Genomic DNA, 22,140 nt, shown 5'->3' with positions numbered 1-22,140 from the left:
TTTTAATATCTCAGCAATATTTTGTAGTGGCTTAGGAAGTAAAGTATGCATCTTAGAATTGTGGATTACAGCTTTTAAAAGATATATATATATATATATATATATATATATATATATGTGCTATATGTGCATGTATATGTCTTCAAAGTTATAAACTCCATAAATACAATCTTAAAATTTTTGCTCTAAACATTAATATCTTTTAAAGAAAAGAAGAAAAAATGTGGCCTGGCACCAGTGGCTCACGCCTGTAATCCTAGCTACTCGGGAGGCTGAGATCTGATGATAGCGGTTCAAAGCCAGCTCGGGCAGGAAAGCCCGTGAGACTCTTATCTCCAATAAACCACTCAGAAAACAGGAAGTGGTACTGTGGATCAAGTGGTAGAGTGCTAGCCTTGAGCTGAAGAGCTGAGGGACAATGCCCAGGCCCAGAGTTCAAGCCCCACAACCGACAAAAAAAAAAAAAAAAAAGAGAAAAAAATGTTGCCTTTTATATTTGCACATATATTATTTCTTTTCATTCCATTTTATAATTTCAAGTTTCTATCTGATGTTAATTCTTTCATGAGGGAAAACTTCATGTAGAACTTCGTATAGTACAGATCTAGCAACAAATTCTTTATTCAATTAGTAAAGATCTATGTATTTTATTGCATTACATACATATTTTTTCAAATATTTGCTCTCCATTCTCTTGTTTATCTCCTTTTGAAATGCAAAGCACGACATAAGTCACAAAAAATACTCATTTTAAACCTCTGATCTCGCATTCCATTTTTTTGCTCTTTCTCTCCTTCTATTCCCCTCCCTCTCTCCCATTCCTACCCTTGAGGTCTTTCCTTTTCCATCCTTCCCCTCCCTTTCTTCATCTCCCTTCCCCTTTTTAAAGTTGATTTCTTCTCCCCAGCCTCTATCTTTTAAAAAATCCACCTTCTCTCCCCTCCCATTTCTTTGCCTTCTTTTCTTTTCCCTTTTATTGCAGGATTGGAAACCAAAGGCCTTGAGCCTACTAGGCAGATGCTTTACCACTGAGCTACACTGCCCACCCTTCTCCACACTCTCTCTGTTGTTCTCAGTGGATAATTTCTACTCTTCTGTTTTCCAGTTCATTGACCTTGTTCTTTATCACCTCTAATGTTGCTGTTTTTCATTCTGAAATTCATATTTTATTTCTATATTTGAATTTTATTTTCTGAATTTACATCCAAAACCATCTCCATATTTCTTCCCAGAGATGTTTTCCATCTGCATATGTGTTATAATATTTCCTGTATTGTCCCTTACACTTAGAACTGTTCTAAAATTCTCATTATCTTATTTCAACAGGTAGGCCATTTTAGGCTTAGTTCTTGTTACTTTTCCCCCCTTAATTTGTTGATCACATAGGCTTTTAAAAGATTACTAATTTTTGAAAATATTGTGAATATTATTGATGTTATGTTGCTGAGCATATTCTGGATTTCATTGCATTCCTATAGAAGTGATTGAGTTTTGTTCTGGTAGGAGGTTTACTTACTGGCAGACGAGCTGTGCTTTTCCACTAGTCTTGTTTCTTAACTTACTTGGGGACAGGGAGAGAGTATCCTACTCTTGAGGCATGGATTTTTGAGACATCTCTAGAGGGCTGAAAAAATCTCAACCATCTTGCTTATGAGAACTCTTTTGACCCTTTCCGCCATGTGTCTTCTAAGGTCAGTGCTTCCTGGGAGCTGTGTTCCTGCCAGGTTTGGGGATGATTCCTTGTGTGTGTTTAAGCTTATTTGTTTAGTAGCTTAAGGAGACTTGTCTGGGGATTTGTGGTACTTCTTTGTGCAGCTCTCTTCCCTATCCAAATAACCCAACTCTACAATCCTAGCCAAGTCATGAAACAGAAACTTCCATCTCTGGCTCCTTGTTGTAGTGAGAACATTGGGCTTCCTTCAGGTTCTGAATTCCACACATCAGTCTGAAAATGCATCTCCACAGGAGAAGTAATATTGGCCACTGTAGAAGGGGACACTGAGGGTCTTTTCTCTTTGTCCTCCTTTCTCCTGCAGGAGGGCTGCTGATGAATCTTAGATTCCAGAACTTTACTGGCCTGTTCTTTTAATGGTGGGACAGTCAAAGAGTAGTGACAACAACAGTGAGAGTCAAATCACTTAACACATTATCCATCAAGGGGAGTACAAACATCAATAGCCAATTTATTCATTTATAGATTTTGATATTAAATTACTAAAATAATAGAGACTGCTTATAACTCCAAATCTGTTTGGGAGATCTCAGACTGCCCCATTTAATCATTTTATATATATATATATATATATATATATATATATATATATATATATATATATATATATATATATATACACATAGATATTAAGATAGCAGTATTACAATGAAATATTATTTCAGTTATACTCAATCTTATTTTATAACTGAAGATTGTTTTTTGGATGTGTGAAAATGTTCATATTGAGTTGTAATATGAGGTGAGTGGGTATGTCATGTCGCAGTAGGATGAGTGATGGGCCAGAACTGTAAATCAATCAAGAGGGAAATCTATGATTATGGAAATAATGACCCTATTTCCCACAACTCCCTTTCTAAACCCTGCACTTAATAACTATATCTTCTTCCTTTGCTATTCTCTCCCTTCCAATATACACACCCACTCCCATACACACACAAACATCTTATGAGTAGAATCTCTTGGGAAACATAGGCATCATAAAATTATGTAATCCATATTTACATATGTTGGGAGCATGTACAATTCCTGTTTTTCTTTTCTTTTTTTCTTTCTTTTTTTTTTGTTGGTTGTGGGGCCTGAACACTAGGCCTAGGCACATTCCCTCAGCTCTTCAGCTCAAGGCTAAAAATCTATCACTTGAGCACAGTGCTACTTCTGGCTTTTTCTGCTTATGTGGTGCTGAGGAAGCAAACCCAAGGCCTCATGCATGCAAGGAAAGCACTCTACCACTGAGCCACCTTCCCAGCCCACAATTCCTGTTTTTACTACAGTAGATCAGATCTGTTTCATACTTCTTGTGGTAGATCTATGGGTTTACTTTTCCCTCTGAATGTTGATGCACACACAGTAGATATATTCTTTTATGTTACACACTTTAGGAATGTTAGATTCGACATGGTAAGATTAGACAAAAGTAGTACATTCTGAGTTTATCTCTTGAGTTTAGGTTCTGAACAAATAATTGTTGTAAAATAATTTCTCCCAAAGAAAACTGTAAATGTAACTTTCACAAAATGTCCAATATTCATCAATGTTTCTAGGAACCCGTTTGCTCTTTGTATAGAGACACGTTGAAAGTGGTCAAAATAATTTTGTGTTGGGTCTTCCAGACCTTTGCTATTTCTTTTTCTTTTTGTTTGGTTGAGAGTTGCATTGAGGTGTGGACTCAGGACCTCATGCTCATTTGGTCATTTGCTTGGCTGGCACTCTACCACCTGAGCCATGCTTCAGCTCCTAAGTTTCATGTTAGAGGACTCTTGAAGAAAATGTATTTTATTTAATTTGAGTCATTCTGGTATTCATGCATGAACGAGACGACCAGGGAAGAGGTATTAAAAGCCAATTCCAATTGCTCACAAAATTATATATTTAAGCCTCATTATGGTAAGATGAAACTGGTGTCTATAGCCATCTTTTAGCATGAGAAAGTGTCAAGCATTCTTATGTAAAGAGTAAGAAATTAGATCTATAGTTCACAGCACAGTTCTTAGCACTTCTTGGCATCTAGTAAGTATATATTGAAGAGATGAAGAAACAAGCAACCGTGATTCTAAGCATGGGACACCTGAAAGTACTGTACCTGCAGTGCACACTAAACTAATACTTGCAAAAGGCCAAGTGTGCATGAATGCATATAGCCCAGATTATAAGTGCTGTCTTTAAAATTGAGGAGGCAAGGGTTCAAGATGCTCAGAATGCAAAAGTCAAAATATATTAGAAGATAAATATATAAAAGGTAGATTTATTGGATAGCAGAAATTGTGTCCTACCACTCCAGGAATGTACCAACTCTGTGTTCTACATGCATGAATCTTAACCAAGTCCTATCTTTCTGTCTGTGAGGTTTTTTTTTTTTTAAGCAATGTATTAATTTTCTGGAGATTATGTGGATTTATTGCCTTGTACAAATAATATTCAGCAGAAAAATCAGCTTTTTACAATACCTTAAGCAGATGTAGGCCAGAATACATTATGGAACAGTTGGGAACAAACACAGTGTAAGAGGAAAACATCTGAGATGTCACCACTGTACTCTTCAATTGCAGGGAAGGCTGACAATTCCACTGGAGACTCTGATCTACAATGGGCAGCCATGGCCTTGCCAGCATTCTTCTCTCTTGTAATTGGCTTTGCTTTTGGAGCTTTGTACTGGAAGGTGAGTCTGGCTATTCTGGTTAGTATTTTTTCTCTACTTTTGATCACCTTCACATATTTACTAGTTCATGCTACATACACATGTACTCAATAAATTTCCACTTTCCAAGACAAGATCCAGTTGAGAAAACAATGATGCTTAACTTCTGGTCTCAACAAAATTACAGTATTAGAAATGTTTCCACAAAATTACAATATTAGAAATGCTTCCACCATTCTTCATTATGCTATAGCAGAATTGTGCTCTAGCAATTTTTTAGCATTATGCTTTGGCGCTAACCCAGAAAATGCACACCCAACATTTAATAGCACTGAGGAAGAAAATCTGCTGAAAAATCATATGATGGGCTTAAAAGCCAAATAGAGATACCATTTGTATAACTGCTATTTTGAATTTCTGTTCTTTTGTTCTCATCTTGGTGAAGCCTGTCTTAAATTTTTTTAATGTGCTAAATCATCGTGACTCAGCTTTTAGAAATCTCTTGAATTTAATTGCCATTTAAATTTGACAGTTTACTTTTTACTCTTTCACCCCCAGCATCTTCTAAATATGGAGTTGATAACACATGTACTTTTCATAGTCTTTTATTGCAAAACTGTTTTGTATGCTGAGAAAAACTCATTGGAGTAAAATAACACTGAAGATGTAAGTAAGCTAACCTCTTAAAGACTAGAGCAGCCATTTTTACAGCATGAACCACTGTTCTTTTCACAGAAGAAACAACCAAGTCTTACAAGAGCAGCTGAAAATATACAGATTAATGAAGAGGATAATGAGATAAGGTATTTTGTTTTGCTAAATGTTCATAAGTAAGTTTGACAGTACTGTTGCTTGTATTGTGCATGTGGATTTTTTTAATGCTTTTAAAGAGTTAGTCACATATGGTCCCAAACAGTGTCTCCCAAATCTCATTTTTCTGACTTTTGACTGTCTCTTCACTCCTAGATCATTGTACCTGTCAAATACCTTCACATGCATGTCTCTGAAAGCAGATTTGCTTCCCTCTCTCTTTCTATACCATTATGAAGACATCTGAGATATCTGATGCCTTATGTTTGGCAATAGTCATCTTCAGCCATGTTTGTATGTTTGCTGAATTACCACCACCAAATCTATTATTTAGGCTTTGCAAATTTAGTCTCTGTTATAGCCCTCCTGTAACCTTTGATCACAAAGTCACTTTCTTCTCAGAAATGCTTTCTCTTCCATCAGTAATGTATTCTTTAACTTCATTCTGGTTTTCATTGCCCTCAATTTCTCCAAAGCCAAATACATTGTTTCAAGATATCTTTCAATTTACTAGAACTGGTGGGATAACTCATCCATAGTACAACACATTTGCCCTGCACTAAAAATTTCATTTAAATTTGGTTATCATTTTCAGTGTGTTGTATCGGATCATGCCTGTCTGTATAAATTAAATGTACATATACTAAGTGCATACAAACAGTTTTTGTACATACATAAAAAGAATTTTGTAAGTACTTAAGAAGACTATGAAGGTAAACTTCAACCAATTTCACAAACTTTTGCTACTATATTTACGGAAACAAAAACCAAGCCTTTTACAATTTCCAGATCATGGTATACTTCAGAATCTGTCCAAAGGCAAATGAGTATTTCTCTTGTTTTTCAGTATGTTGCAAGAAAAAGACAGAGAGTTTCAAGAAGTGTAATAGCGGCTTGTATCAACACTGTTACCTTCATACATTGGTAAGTTGTTTTAGAAGCCCAGCTGAAGCTGGGTGATGGTGGTTCATGCCTGTAATCCTAGCTACTCAGGAGGCTGAGATCTGAGGATCACGGTTCAAAGCCAGCCCAGGCAGGAAAGTCCGTGAGCCTGTTATCTCCAATAAACCACTAGAAAACCGGAAGTGGGCTGTGGCTCAAGCGGTGGAGTGCTCATCTTGAGCTGAAGAGTGCAGGGATAGCGCCCAAACCCAGAGTTCTAGCCCCACAACCGACCAAAAGGAAAAAATAAGTCCAGCTGAAGTAGTTAGCAAAACTACATAATATCTGAGCAGGTCAAAATTAGAAACAAACTTTATTATTATGTCCTGGATCAAGTAGATGTCAGAATGTTAGCTGAAGTTGTTGCATAATTAAATGGGGTCTATCTCACTTATCCTATTCTCAAGTTTTGAAAAACAAGCAGGGTTAGTTCTGAGGTGGATCCATCTTCAGTGAGAGCCATATAAAGAGCTAACAGTTCTTCTTTTATTTGGTATGATTTTTGGAGACTGGAAAATTTATTAACTGAAGGAAATAGAAAGAATTAAGACAAAAACGAATGTTAAAACAATAAACGTGATTAAAATCAAGTTAATTTAGGTGTGGCTACCACAAGAAGTCAGTATCCTATTTGGTAGATGCTGAAAAGGAGAAAACCAAAATGTTTCTCTGCCATTTGAAGGAAAAGGAGGAAAAAGTGAGAGTATCTTAAAAGTAGGGGAGTAAAACTGTGAAGGCAAAGTGCTGCCTTCCTCGGGATGGCTCTTCGGTGAATGTGTAAACCAGTGACAGATACTTGCAGTGACTGTGTGGTTTGAGAAGGGCCTGGTAGAGAAAGGAGAGTAAGACCTAGCCAGAAAAGACTGGTGGTAAGCTGGTCGTTGGTGGCTCACACCTGTAACCCTGGCTACTCAGGAGGCTGAGATCTGAAGATCGTGGTTCAAAGCCAATCTGGGCAGGAAAGTCCATGAGACTCTTATCTCCAATAAACCACCAGGAGAAAGCCGGAAGTGGCACTGTGGCTCAAATGGTAGAGCACTTGCCTTGAGCTGAAGAGCTTAGGGACAGCCCCCAAGCCCAGAGTTCAAGCTGCATGACTGATTTTAAAAAAAGAAGAAGAAAAGAAAGACTGGTATTCATTAGCTCCTATGTATTTACTGGCTTTGTTTTTTTTTTAGCTCAGACCAGTTAGAGGAACCCAGAATGGCATTAACTTGATCCTTTACCGATTCATTCTCTCCCTTACTTTCACTTCTGCTTCCTGCTTATCAATTTTGGAGCTGCTCCTTGAGCCCCGATTACACTTAACATAAAAGGGTAGGAATGTTCCTTGTCCTAACACAATTCTTTCTGTGCTATTTTTTTTTCCAAAGCTAAATACATTGTTTCAAGATACTGTTCAATTTACTAGAACTGGTGGGATAACTCATCCACTAATATCTGAAGGTCACTTACTGTCTTCAATTATTACTGATACAATCTCTTCCTTTTCCTAACCGGTCACTGTCCTCTCAGCCTTCCTTTCTGTCCCAGATTCTAAAATTATCTCCAGATTGACACTTCCCTAGGAAAGCGGGGCCATAGAGTCTTTTGCTTCTAGCTTTAGCAGCTCACTTTAGTTGTTGTTGTTGTTTAAGACAAACTTGATACATTATGATGTAATAATTCCTCCACCTGTGTCTTTACTAACTCTAGACCACTTGTGAAACATTCTCTTTTTTTGTTTCCATTCCCTTCTAACTAAGCTCAGTTTTTCTGTCCAATAAAGGCAAATGGCTAGAGCTGCCTATAACACTTTTTATTTTTCTGGAGCAATGCTTCCCAAGCTGAAATCATTTTTATTCCTGGAAACATTTTTCTCCCACCTGAACCCCAACACAAGCCTTAACATTTCTTCCCTAGCTGCCATTTAATTCCATTAGGCATCCACAAACCACTTATTAAATGGTTAATTGCATCTTAAAAACTCAAGAAATGTTCTGTTGTTGGTTTAGGGTTGCATGGCTGGAACCCTGCTTTGGCACAGTCTTCAGTCCCGTGGTTTTTAGTTGTGGTATTTGTCTAGTGATATTTGGAGAATGGATTAGGATGGGGAAACTCAGGAAACTTGTTTAGGAGGAAAAAGATGCCATTTTAAAGCAACCATAGTCAAAAAGCTTATTCAGATTTCTACTAGTTAAGTAACATGCAAATACAGGATCTGGGATTGTCTGCTTTTTACTACTGCAATGCTGATTCTTAAGAAATGTTTGTTGAGTGAGAGACTAAGAGAGTGAATAAGGCCTAAAGTAAAAGGATAGCCAAGTGGTGAGTTTTTCAGAAAGTAAAAGAATTGCTTTTAAGTTGTATCTCTGTATACGTACATGTGTTTAGTTGGCTAGTTCATGTCAGTGGGACAGCCAGGTGGTTTATGGTCGTATGGATAGTTTACCATTAAATCAATACTACAAAAGTATGAAATATTACTCATGTACCAGATGACAACTCAACTAAGACAAACAAGAAGCCCAGAATAGTTCAGAAATGAAATCACCACAATGACTAAGGAGTTGTGGTGAGCTGGATGGTGGGATAGCTGATGGGTGACGAAGTCAACGACTAATTTTCCTTCCTAGAAAGCCTCATTCATCACTTCTGGCAAGACTCAAGGCAGCTACCACCTTCTCCAAAGTCCAACTTCCCATTAAACTAATCTCTATTTGTGGTCCTCTAACTACATTTTATACAAACTTGGTAGGGCATTCCCATGTTTAGTTATATATGAGTGTAGAAACTGTGAGTTCTAAGAGGACAGTGTTTATTCTATATTTAATTTTAGAAAGCAGGCCAACTACATCACTTACATTTTGTACCTATAAGCAATGGATATTTGTTGAATAAATGAAGAGATGATTTAATAAGATTGTCTTCAACTCACAATAAAAAGTCTTACTCAGAGAATTGCAATAGTATAAGAAAATTAATAGAGATGAAAACTCAATTTTGAGTATATGTATGAGTAAATAAGAGTTCAAATACAGAGGGAAAATAGTCTAAAAGTCCAGGGAAAGGCAGCTCACCATCACAAATCTGCAAACCACAAAATCAAATATATATCGTATGTCATGATTGATTCCAATTGTAATAGAATAAAAAGTATTACTGTCTTTAAAGTATTACTGTCTCTAAAAGTATTACTGTGTTTAAAGCCCTCCAAGGGACTGGATGTGGTGAAACACACTGGTAATCCCAGCTATTTGGGAAGCTGAGACAGGAGGATTGAAATTTCAAGGCTAGTCTGAGAAACTTAGCAAGACTTTCTAATGCTGCTGCTGCTGCTGCTGCTAGAAATAGATGAGGAAATAGTTCAGTGGTAGGTACTTGCCTAACATGTATGAGGCCCTGGGTTCAATTCCCCCATGCTGAAAAAAGAAAATAAGACCAAACCATACAACTAACACTTCTCCAAAAAGTATATTCTTTTTTGAGATGAAAAGGTTTTGTTGTGCAAAATATAACATGGTAGAAAAATATCTTTTAAAAAAAGAATAAATGTAAAAAACAGCACCAAGACAGAAATGCATATTATATATATATATATATATATATATATATATATATATATATATATATTAGATGTAATTTGGATTACAATCACTTGCTTGGTTAACAGCAAAGGGAAAAAAAAGGGAACTATTCTGATCTGTGGCATGGATTCTGTCCTATAGTAGAAGGTTCACCTACTAAAGCAAATTAAATCATGACAAATATTGGAAGAGTAGGATGGGAAATATACACAGTATTTAACTCTCCAAAGGAAATCATCTATAATTTGGAAAAAATAAAGAAGTGAGAAAGTATAATATTTTAAATGTAACAGGGGAAATGTGGAAAGGAATTAAGTAATGAAGAAACAAACAATAACATTGCTTCTAAGAAAATAATGTATAACAAAGTTTTTTCAACACCAAACATGACAACATTCACCTGAAAAGTTAAAAATTCACTTTGTGATCTATCTGGTGTCAATGGCCCTTATGTGGCAGAACTCTTCAGCATCGGGTTGTGTATGGCACAGCTTATAAGAAAGAAACAAAATAGGAATTAAGTTACATTAAAAGCTTCATTTATGTTGGAATATTATGGGAAAATATTGCTCTTTATTCTTCCTGCAAATGTGATTCTAGCAAACTCTTGTAGGTACATTAGTGGTATGATAACTTAATGGCACTGAGTGTTGTCCTCAAATTGCTTGGCGCCTACAAAAAGAAATAAGACAGCCAGGCACCGATGGCTCACGCCTGTAATCCTAATTCATCAGGAGGCTGAGGTCTGAGGATCGCAGTTCAAAGCCAGCTTGGGCAGGAAAGTCCGTGAGACTCTTATCTCCACTAAACCACCAGAAAACTTGAAGTGGCTCTGTGGCTCAAGTGGTTGAGTGCTCACCTTGAGCTGAAGAGCTGAGGGACAGCACTCAGGCCCAGAGTTCAAGCCCTCAAAACAAAACAAAACAAAAATATGACACATGGAAAACAATTAAAAAATTTTTAAGTTTGATTAGTGATCAAATATGTTCAAGTGGAACTGCAAAGAACAGTTGGGCTAGAAACCACACATTTTGAATTTGAGAGTTATTGATAAATAATCTGAAGACTTACTATTTTCTTGACTTCCTCAAGCATGCTATATCTAGAAAGTAATTCTCATGACAATTGGGCATGTGGAAAGACAGATAAAGGAAAAATATTTTTGAAAACCTAACTAAAATTGCCCTATGACTCTGAGCTATGAGATAAATTGACTTTAGAATTAAAATAAGGACCAGCTCAACTCCAGCTTGGACATTCAGGCACGTAGGACTTTGGAATGGTAGATTACCATTAAATGTCAGGGTCTCTGACAGTTGACCAGCTATTTCCTAAACATTTTGGAAGCTTGTGAATTTTGTTTCTGAGCTATCATTTTGTAGCAACCTCTCAATGTAAAGGACTAGAACAGGTGAGACCTGAGATCAAACCTTGGCTTTACAACTAGCTGTAGGATTCTAGGTGAATCAGTCATTTCACCCCCACTTTTCTCATATGCAGTCATGTGACACAGAGCTGTGTTTCAGTCACCAGTGTATCACATGTGCAAAAGTGGTCCCATATGACTATAATATGGCCTAGGTTTGGAACACGCTGTGTCATCTAGGTTGGATAGGTACTTGATAAAGTTTATACAACAGAACCACTGAGGGACTTATTTCTCAGAATGTATCCCTATCATTAAGTGACACATCACTGTATAATGAGATGGTTATAAAAATCCAGGGCATCATTATAAAAATTGTCATTATTTTTTTCCTGCCAGAAAACAGTTCTCAGCCTTCAAGTTTATTTTCTTTTATATTTAAACTTGCTTTTCTACCTTTAATTAAGTCCACAATTTCAAATTAATCATTATTCAAAAACCAAATCCGTTTCTCTCCATCATTCCCTTTTGTCTGTCTAACTGTGCTTTATTCTCCATCCTACACACACTTCCTTGGTGATTCTGGAGTTGGAAGCCTTTTCTGGGAGCTTACATTCTAAAGAGAGGAATCAGAAAATGAACACGAAGAAAGACCATCTGAGCTGTTACCTGTTCTTAGGGAGAGCACAGAGACTGGCTGATCATCACAGCTAAGAAAGAAGAAATGACGTAGCTCATTTAGGCTAAGCAGAGTATACAATGGGAGTCTGTTTTTCCTTCAGGAATCTTAGATAAATTCAGCTAGTGAGAATAAAAAAGAAGGCAGAAAGTGAACCAACCTTAATCTCTCTCTCTCTTCCCCCCTCCTTTTCTCTAGGCTGGTAACAGTTCATGTTTGCTTCATAAATGAAGCAGCTTTAAGACAAATTCCTATTCTGTCTGAAATGACAGACCTCATCTTTATCTGTTCTTGCTACCCATGATGATTCAGAAATTGGAACAGAGTGTTTTACTGTGAAACTGGCCTGGAACTATTCATCTGTAAAGAAGAATTTGCAAGGAGCAGGACTCTGTTTGAAGGACCTGGGGGTCTTGTGGTCTCATTCAGAACTTGGAAGTCATGATGGGAGAGAAAACCCATTTTCCCAGTCCACGCACACACCATTTGCATGGCTCCCGAAATGTCTAAGTGCTGAAAAACAACACTGCTTTACTCTTCAGTTACAGCCTGCAGCTTGTAGTTAGCCGGGTCTCTGCAAGTAGATTTCAGCCTGCATAGTGAGGGGAGGGGGGGATTACTTTTTTTTCCTCAAAGGTATCTAGAAAACAAGTACAAAAACAAACAAACAGACTGTAGCATCATGGAGTGGAAAGAAATAGAAACTGATTGGAGAGATCATGTCAGCTCTGTAGTTGCTGATTAAGGAGAGGGGTCTGATCTTGGCATCTTCCTGGTGTAGACCATGTTACAGCCATATCCCACTAAAACAATGAACACAGCTAGTTTGTTTTGCCCAGGCAAGGGATCCAGTACTGAATTTGAAATGTGATTCTTTGATGTAGGGAAGCCTCTCAGAAGAGTCGTCACAAGACGAAGCTATGAACACTGACCAGCAGAAGAATGTGCTGTAGGGGACATTTGGCTCCTGTAGTGAAGTTGTCATTTCCCCTTGACCACTCTAGAGTATATACATCGTGTTTGCAAACTATATTATGACACGTTTATATTCTAGAACTGTTACAGACTTCATGAAATTGGACTTGGGAGAGAATGACGAATCTATGAAGGTCCTGTTTTTAATGTCCATCATGGGAGAGAGTATAAATAAATTATGATATTTAGTGTCTAAGGTTAGGAAATGGCACCCACATGCTGTAATGGGTGTTGAAAACTGGGTTACTTGGATTTGATAAGAATGCAAAGAATCAGGAAACTTTAGTTATTTATAGTATAATCACCAGTATCTGTTTAAAGGAACCATTTATTTAAAAAAAATCAGGCACTCTGTATTAAGATTTATGAATTAAAAATAAAGAGAGCTTTATGTAGTTATGCATGTCAGTTTGCTATTTAAAATGTGTGACAGCATTTGCCATATTGAGTCAATTTGACAGGAATTTTCAAGGTGGGCATCATGCTTTTAAATTAGACTCCGTAAGACCTGAAGTGAATTCCCCGTACCATTTTTTATAGTTGAGAGAACACATAGCCAGTCAAAGAATAATTTTTCTTCACATCTCACATTGATGAAAGTTCTTTTAACCTATCATGAACAAACATATAAAAGAATCTAAAAGTTTTCATTCTGACTTCATCCCGAGACATCATTAACCATGCACTGTAACCATAAGACATTTTTCAGTGTAATTATTCAAGTATGGCATGAAAACTGTTACCTTTCTGTTGGTTTAAAAAAAATCCAAGAAGTTCTAGTATACTTGGATGTTAGCTTATATTCAAAGCTAATCCAAGTACGACTCCAGTATGTGGCCTTTGCTCTTTTTTGTACCAAAGAGAGCAGATGATTTCTGTGGTCCTTTTCTTCTCTAAAGTGCTGTGTTTCCTCAGGCACTCAGCATTTTCTCTAAAATGCAAGAGCAGAGGGAGGCTTTATCAACTTGTTCATGCTCTCAGACACACCATGATTCATCATAAAATTAGGAGATCATTTTAATTGCTGGAAGGACCTATCTCAGTATGTGGCAATGGTTTTATGGAGGAAAATAGGCATAGGCTAACATACATAATATGTGTAAGTATGTAGAGATTATGAATATTAATACTTCTCAGACTGATGCTTTGATTTATTTATGCAGTGGTTTCAGTTTGCTAGGGCCTATGAGAATGCTATTTACTGAACTTGAAAGTACAGTAAATATACTTTTGTTCTCAAAGTTGTGCTTTAACACTCAATGACCTTGTCTTAATCATGCCAAGTAACAAAACTGAACAGGTTATATAACATTTGACACAGTAGGAGAGAGAGATGTGTCCTGCCTAGTAAACGTGTTAGCTCATTGGGAATTTAGATACTAAGTTTCAATAAAGCATATGAACAATGAAACAAAAACAAAAAGGCTGAAGATTTCTTTGGATGCTAGCTGCTTGGACAGTATCTATGTCATACCCATTTCCAGACTGAAAAATATATATGTGCTTATTTTAATTACTTATATGTTTAGAATATCTTTTTACATAAATTATGAGATGATAAACCATGAAATAACCTTTTAAATTGATGCCAGATATCTGATAGTTCTCTTTTGTAATGTTTCAAACTTGCCTTTTAATTAAAATGAACTCAGAAGTATGCAGATTCTAAATTATACTGAAAACTGTACCTCTTTGGTAGAAACAAGTTCTATCACAAAACTAGCTCTGGGACTCATGAGGACTGCCCAGTCATACTGAAGTAGTTCTGAAGTTTTTATAATCTAATGGGCCTACCACACTGCCACTTTTAATGAGTCAGATACAATTTGATTTTGTTTATCAGTAAGATAATGGCAAAGTAACCTATACTCTTAAAATGAAAATGATTGTAGACATGAAAAATATTAATATAAAAAAGTATATATCCATAATGCAGTACTTGCTTTTGGTAGGAACCAAACACATTTCTACTGAGCATTAGCATACTTTTGAGACACCCTGTTGAGTAATACATGAGCAGAAAGTCCATTCTGAAATTGTGGATATTTCCCAAAGTGTTTTGATTTCAAGATTTAATCTTGATATGAATCATTTAGCCATTCTGTACTTAATTTGCTTTCAGAAGTATATTCTTTCAAAAGGCAATTTAGCTTAGTGGAATAGATGCTGAGCAAGACTACTAAAAGAACCTAGAAGAACCTATTCTGCCAACATCTAATATGGTAAATGACACCCCTCCCCCAATTCCACTTTGGATCTCAATTTTATATTGTGTGTAGCATCTCAGGGGGTCACTCCTTAGAGATGAGCCCTTGTTGCTATGTGACTGACAAAATAGATAAAATAGAGCAGAAATTGCCCCATACAAAGCTTCCAACTCTGATCTCTGAATAAACAACTTGACCATAAAAAAATCCTTGCTGTTTTGTTTCTAATGTAAAAATAGAGTCCATTAGTAAAAGTGAAATTCAGTCTCAAGTACAGTGAATCGGATAACCATTTACACAAGAGATGGCTTTTCCCTCTGTTTAAGTAAATGTTTGGGATCATTTCTGAAGAATAAAACTAATAGTGCATTTTAGTCAGGAACCAATGTCATAAGCTATGCATGACATTTGGAAAGGCACCAGTGGGTACTTAAATGTTCTAATTTTAAAGAATGCTAAGAGCAGAAGATATGAGATACCAAGTTTCCTACTGCCAAAGGATATTTTATGACTAATTTATGAAAGGATAATTCATAAATTACAGATAAAATTGGAAAGGGGGACAAGAATTTAAAAGAAACCAACTTATCTTTGAACAGATTAGTCTTATTGAAATTATCACTTTTTGAAACTGGTTTTAACATACATCCATTCAGAGTAAAATTTATTTATGGAGTTTGCTTGTAAAATTCATGGTGTTAGTGTTTTCTGTTAACTAGTCTTGAGATGCCTCTGTAAAGGTAAATCATGGTACTTTCGTGTCATAACAAGATGTTCTAGAACTGATCCAATGTTTCCCAAGCATTGTTAATGTGTAACTGCCATTTCCAACCGCATTCTTATAATATTTCTGAAAATAAAATTACGATAATAGTTGTTTAAAACTATGAACCATAGTATTTTAATTTACTTGATTTCCAAGCTGTAAGACTTCTTCAATATAATTTTCCAATCAAAGTAGTCTATTCTCCTATATGGTAAGGATTAATGTGTGATTGTAGGGTCCACTTGCCACTGTTAAATAATGGACTTGAAAAGTATTTGGCATTTAGATGGATGCGCAGATTTACTGCTAGTTCAGTCATAGATTGGAGTTTGCATATTGTAATGTAAATGTATGTCAACACTATTCTAAATAGTTTTATTATGACTGAAGTTTAATTAAATAAAAAGGTTGTAAAATGTGATGTGTATGTGTATATACTGTATGTGTACTTTTTAAAATAGGTATATGTCCTGACCCTTTTTATACAGGTTTGAATTTGAAATTACATTATATATACATATGCTTTATTGTTCTAAATAAAGAATTTTATGCACTCTCCTAAATTTGCCCTGTCATTTGATCTCTTAAGGTTATCACACATGTTCCCAGCATTGATGAACATTTATTAAGAAAAAATTAAGTTTACTTTATTATTTTTTAAATTTAACTATGAAAATTTCTATACATTAATTTACATTAATTCTAAGAAATCTCTATGAATTGATTTATGTACACATTTAAATGACTATATATATATTCACTTATATATAGTCATTCATACACACATATACACATTGACAACCAGTTTTTATAACAGCATGCAGTTGTTATATGGCACAAATAAAAATGTAATTTTATTATGGTTACTTTTGTCAGTAGTCTACTTTTGTTGACATATGGAAGCAAAATTATCCTTAAATCATCAAAGGTTCATTTAAGTAGAATAAATATATGTATTTATCGTGAAAATAGACAATTTAGTCATGGAAGATAAAGGAGAAACAACACATTCTGTATTTTAAAAAAAAACTGCTAAGGACATGGCTCAAGTGGTAGAGAACCTGCCCAGTTACTGGAAGTAACTACGTTCCAGATGATGTGCTTAAGACACACAAGAAGAAGAAATAGAAGAATAGAAGAAACTCAGAGGCATTTTTTCAGGATAAAAATTATAAGGATACGACAAATTTTTCTCTCCTTTTTTTCTTTTTTTTTTCATTTTCTTTTTTATTTATTTATTTATTTTTATTATTTTTTTATTGTGAACATACTGTACAATTACATGGGCAATTGTAACATGGGTTACAATTACATGGGCAAGATAATGAATACATTTCTTCTCAAGCATTGCAGCCTCCTCCTTTGTTTACCCTTCACATCCCTTCCCAGCCTCCCCGCCCCCCTACCCAATCCTCCCCTCCCCACCAAGGTTGTAAAGTTAGGATAAGACAAATTTTTTATGGTTTTTCAAAGCAAGAAATTTTAATATTTCCCAGCTTATTCCATCAAATAGAAAAGGTGCATCCTTAGCATGTTTTGTATCTATAGATATGCAGAGTCACAGATACAAGAGTAGGCCTTCCTCAATAAGATATACTGGATACAGATAACATTCTCAGGGTCCACAGCAATGCTTGCTTTTGGAAAAAAGGAATAGCAAGAAGCTCTTGTAGTTTCAGAAGTAAATAACCATCCTCCATAGCCCCACCAGATATTCGATTCTTAGGATCACATCTCCCAGCTCCACAGCACCATGGTTATTCACCCACCATTTTGTTTTGGAACAGTTTGCTGATCCTGTCTCTGTCATCTGCCTTACTTTAAATTGGTTCAGACTTTCAACAATAGATACCTAGCTGATTCCAACAGCCTCCTCTCTGACCACAGTCCTTCAGTCCGTTTTCAATGAGTTCATCACATTTCAGTGGAGCAATCTGGTAGTACTCTTCTCTTGGTAAAACCCTTAAATCATGTCTATGTTATTTTTAGGATGGAATCCAAGCTGTACAGCATGACTTGCAAGACTCTATTTCATCCACCTCATTGTTTTTCCTTTGTAGATTGCTAAATGTCCTCTCAGTTACTCCATGAATGTGAGAGTTGTGCCTTTATATGCATCAAATTTAGTGGAGTTACACTGACTCAGGCATCGCCACTTATCTCATTGGCTGAGGAAAGTAATTCCTTAAAACTTATCAAGGACAATTTGAAATACATTCATACAAAAGTAGACAGGACAGGATGGTATAATGAATTCCCATGCAAATATAACTCACCCTTACCTACTTTACCCAGTTTCTGGGTACTCTTACCTGCCACCTAGCTCCACTGATCCCCTCCTGTTTCATATTCTTTTTGAGCAAATGCCTGAAAATATTTTGTGTAATTTATTGTAAATGCTATGCAAGAGTCATTATACAATGTTGTTTAGGGAATAATGGAAAGGACAAAAAGTTGATGTATATGTTCAGTATAATTATAATATGTGTGCATGTGTACATGTGTGTGTACATGCAAGCATGCACTGATTCTAGGGCCTAGGCACTGTCCTTGAGCCTTGTTGCTCAAGTCTAGCATGCTATGGTTGGGAGCTACCGCTCTGCTTTGGGCTTTTTAGCAGTCAGTTGGATGTAAGAGCCTCATGGACTTGCCTGTTCAGGCTGGCTTTGAACTGTGATCCTCAGATCTCAGCCTCCTGAGTAGCTCAGATTATGAGCGTGAGCCACTAGCACCCAGCTAAGACACATTTTTTTCTAATATTTTAAAATATTTTAAAAATACTTTCCTAATATTTATAATCCATGGGCAATTCACTCCACCTCTGGTAAATTACTGTTAATGGTACTTTTTTTGGGGGGGGTCGGTCATGCGGCTTGAACTCTGGGCTTGGGCACTGTCCCTGCACTCTTCAGCTCAAGGTGAGCGCTCTACCGTTTGAGCCACAGTGCCACTCCCGGTTTCCTAGTGGTTTATTGGAGATAAGAGTCTCACAGACTTTCCTGCCGGGGTTGACTTTGTACAGGGATCCTCAGATCTCAGCCTCCTGAGTAGCTAGGATTACAGGCGTGAGCCACCGGCGCCGAGCAATGGCACATTTTAATAAATTGGATAAAGTCCAATTACAAGCCAACCCTAGAAGCATTGCTGCTAATTGTATCTTGCTAACCTCTAAACTCAGTATGTACAATACTACTTCCTACTTCATCTTCTTCACTTACTGGAGGAATGTGGAACACTTTATATTGACCCAGATCCACTATATGGTAAGAACCAGGAAGTGCTATCAATGGAGATCAAGGTTGTAATATAATGTGTGTCTTGTGTCATTGCAGTCCATATTTAGAAAAATGCTACATCCTCTCAGGACCTTTTCTGCATCATCCTCTCATAGTTACAAAGAGGCTGTCTTCCGAGGATATGTCAGCCTCTTTAGTCCTCTCAGTCAGTTACATGTTCCCCCACACACACTTGGCCCTGAGCCTGAAAATGTGTTCTCCACCCCTCTTGAGTCATGTTTTCATCTCTAGACCCTCTCAGAACCTCCTGATACCAGATCACATAACCAGTGCCACTTTGTTTTTCCTTTCATGTGCTAACTTCTCAGCTTTTACATAAGATTTTTTTATAATTTTATTTACCACCTGGATTACTGCCATTTGATTCACTTATACTCCTGCCTTGATTCCTGAAAAAATTTAATATATGCATAAATGATCTTTTCAACATCCTTTGAACTTCTCTCTTCTGAGTGAACTTGCCTTCAATCCTACTGTAGCCAATCAGTCTGCCGTCATGCGATAGACATCAGTACACTAACTGTAACCCATTCATGTCTCCGTTGCAGGAATTATATTTCTGACCATCACTTCTTATTGGTTTAGGTTAGTCTCTCTAGCCTTCCCAATCCCAACTATCTTTTGACTCACTGTGTCTGTTAATCTGTTGTTTCTACCAATTTTTACTAATGGTCATTGAGACTCTCTGTTAGCTCTCTAGTCACATACTAACAGTCAAAGTCCAGCATTAGAATCACCTCTTCCTTGACCCTCTCCCTTCTAATTTTTGCATGTTAAACCATTGCACCACTGGTGCAACTCCACTTCTCCAGGCTCCTTTATTTACATGTAGAGCTCAATATACCATCATACTAACTGGTCTCTGTATAGTTATTTCCTGTAAACTTCAAGTGGGGTGCTATTGGTGTTCAGCATTTGCTTTTCTATGCACTAAACCATTTCACATTTTGTTTTCTCACAAAAAATGCACACCTCATTCTCCATTCTCCTGTGTGATTATCTTGACTGAAAATTGAAATAATAAAAGAGGACTTGCAATGGCTTGCAGCATTTTTTAAGGGAGAGGAGGGACTGCTAGGAATTAGACCTAATGTATGCTAAGCTCACACTCAACTACTGTGCTGCAGTGAAGCTCCTGGTATTTAAAAACTGATTTTTCTGTGACACTAAAAAAACATCAGTGTCAACCCTCCCCCCTTCCTCTCTTTTTTTTTTAAATTTTATTTTATTTTATTTGTGAACATACTGTACAGAGGAGTTACAATTACATGGGCAGGATAATGTGTACATTTCTTACCAAGCATTGCAGCCTCCTCCTGTGTTTACCCTTCACATCCCTTCCCAGCCTCCCCCCTCCCCCCCAATCCCAATCCTTATCCTTCCCCCCCTTCCCCCCCTCCCCCGCACCGACGTTGTAAAGCTCGTTTTGGACATGACAACTTGTACTTCTCATTGTTGCAACAGGTCCACCTGTATCCTTAAACAACTGGTTTTTCCCCATCTCCTCCACAAGTTATACTGACATCAAATATAGTGAAAGCAGGGGTTATACTGTGGGGGAGGGACATACAAAGCAACAAAGAGATAATCTTATAAATGCATTAGAAACCTATGTATGAAAGAAAAAACATTAAAATACATATCTAAGGGTTCATTTTCCTGACCTCACATTATCTGACCTTTTCCTCTTGACTCATACATATACTAGATATTGAAAATAAGGTAAACCATGGGACCTATGTTTCTTTGGGCCTGGCTTACTTCACTTAATATAATTTTTTCCAAGTTTTTCCATTTCCTAACAAATGGGGCAATGTCAATCTTTCTGATGAAGGCATAGAATTCCATTGTGTATATATACCACATTTTCTTGATCCATTCATCTACTGAGGGACATCTGGGTTGGTTCCATATCTTAGCTATGGTAAATAATGCTGTAGTAAACATTGTTGTGCTGGTAGCTTTAGTGTAGTCTTGTTTGTAAACATTTGGGTAAATGCCCAAAAGTGGGATTGCTGGGTCATAGGGGAGATCTATGTGAAGTCTTTTGAGGAACCTCCATACTGCTTTCCAAAGTAGTTGAACAGGTTTACATTCCCACCAACAATGAAGTAAGGTTCCTTTCTGTCCACATCCCCTCCAGCATCTGTTGTTGTTAGAGTTCTTGATTTTTGCCGTTCTAACTGGGGTGAGGTGATATCTCAATGTTGTTTTGATTTGCATTTCTTTTATGGCTAGGGATGTTGAACATTTCTTCATGTGCCCCCTTCCTCTCTTTTGCCAAGTTCCTTATACTTTCTGAGGGGGGACCTAGCAAATTGTTTGCATCATTATGTGTTTTTGTAAATTTACAACCACATTTGTCAGTCACCGTTCTGGTGAGGGGGTAGCCTCCAGCAACACTTGCACTGACCCCTGTGCCAGCTCTCAAGGGTGACATGACCCAAAAGTACTTGGTCAGACATGGTGTCATGATGCAAACTTGTCCTCTGGACCTGGCACCAGAGAATATGGGTATTGGGGGAGAAACAAGGTTTGAAATACATAGAAGCCTGTTTGCGAAAAATACTCACAATCATCAAGTTCTAGATGTGTAAAACTATAAGTGGCAATTCTGGTGTTATTGAAGTCTGGCCCAAACAGAAAATTTGCCTTGTTAGGAAAAATAGCCATTCTTTGCTATCATATGATTTGTCCCAGAATCCCCCACTTATACCCAAATCCCCAGATGTCCAAGTCCTTTGTACAAGATGGCATGCTTCTTCTCCTGTATTTTAAATCATCTTTAGAACACTTAAAATACAATGTTAGTGCTGTGTTTATGTATTATGAGTAAATAACAAGAAATAAGTCTGTTTAGTATATACTTTTAAATATTTTTTTGATCCAAAGTTGATTGTATTCAGGGATGTGGGACCTCTGGATGTAGAAGACCAATGACACACAACTATAAACAATTCCATTTATCTCCACTAATGGAGCCAAGAACTGTGCATAATGTATTTTATGCTGCTTAATATATCGTTTGAAAAATGCATGTGTCTTAGCTACTGGTATAGTGTAATATAGATATACTTAATTGATCTAAAGTTATTCATTTTTTTCTCCCCTGAAGCTCTGGAAATTCCAGAATATTTTTATACCTTTTTATAGTTTTTATCTT

General features: G+C 36.7%; 1 protein-coding gene across 2 annotated transcripts in view; it reads left to right on the top strand.

Moving 5' to 3' along the window:
• Nucleotides 1–16,383, top strand: part of Kitlg (KIT ligand) — a 79,177-nt gene extending 62,794 nt beyond the window's left edge. The window contains exons 7-10 of one of the 2 annotated variants that reach the window (XM_069989572.1): nt 4,282–4,391; nt 5,106–5,173; nt 6,028–6,104; nt 11,932–16,383. In XM_069989572.1, the coding sequence (XP_069845673.1) occupies nt 4,282–4,391; nt 5,106–5,173; nt 6,028–6,067 (218 nt within the window). In that variant the 3' untranslated portion in view covers nt 6,068–6,104; nt 11,932–16,383. The remainder of the gene's footprint in view (nt 1–4,281; nt 4,392–5,105; nt 5,174–6,027; nt 6,105–11,931) is intronic. The other variant, XM_069989573.1, reaches the window with a different exon arrangement.
• Nucleotides 16,384–22,140: the final 5,757 nt, after the last annotated feature.

Source organism: Dipodomys merriami, unplaced genomic scaffold (assembly GCF_024711535.1).
Source record: "Dipodomys merriami isolate MVZ:Mamm:240054 unplaced genomic scaffold, mDipMer1.0.p SCAF_10, whole genome shotgun sequence".
Classification (NCBI taxonomy): Eukaryota; Metazoa; Chordata; class Mammalia; order Rodentia; family Heteromyidae; genus Dipodomys; species Dipodomys merriami.
Note: the sequence above shows the minus strand (reverse complement) of the source record. Positions and strands in the feature narration are given on the sequence as shown.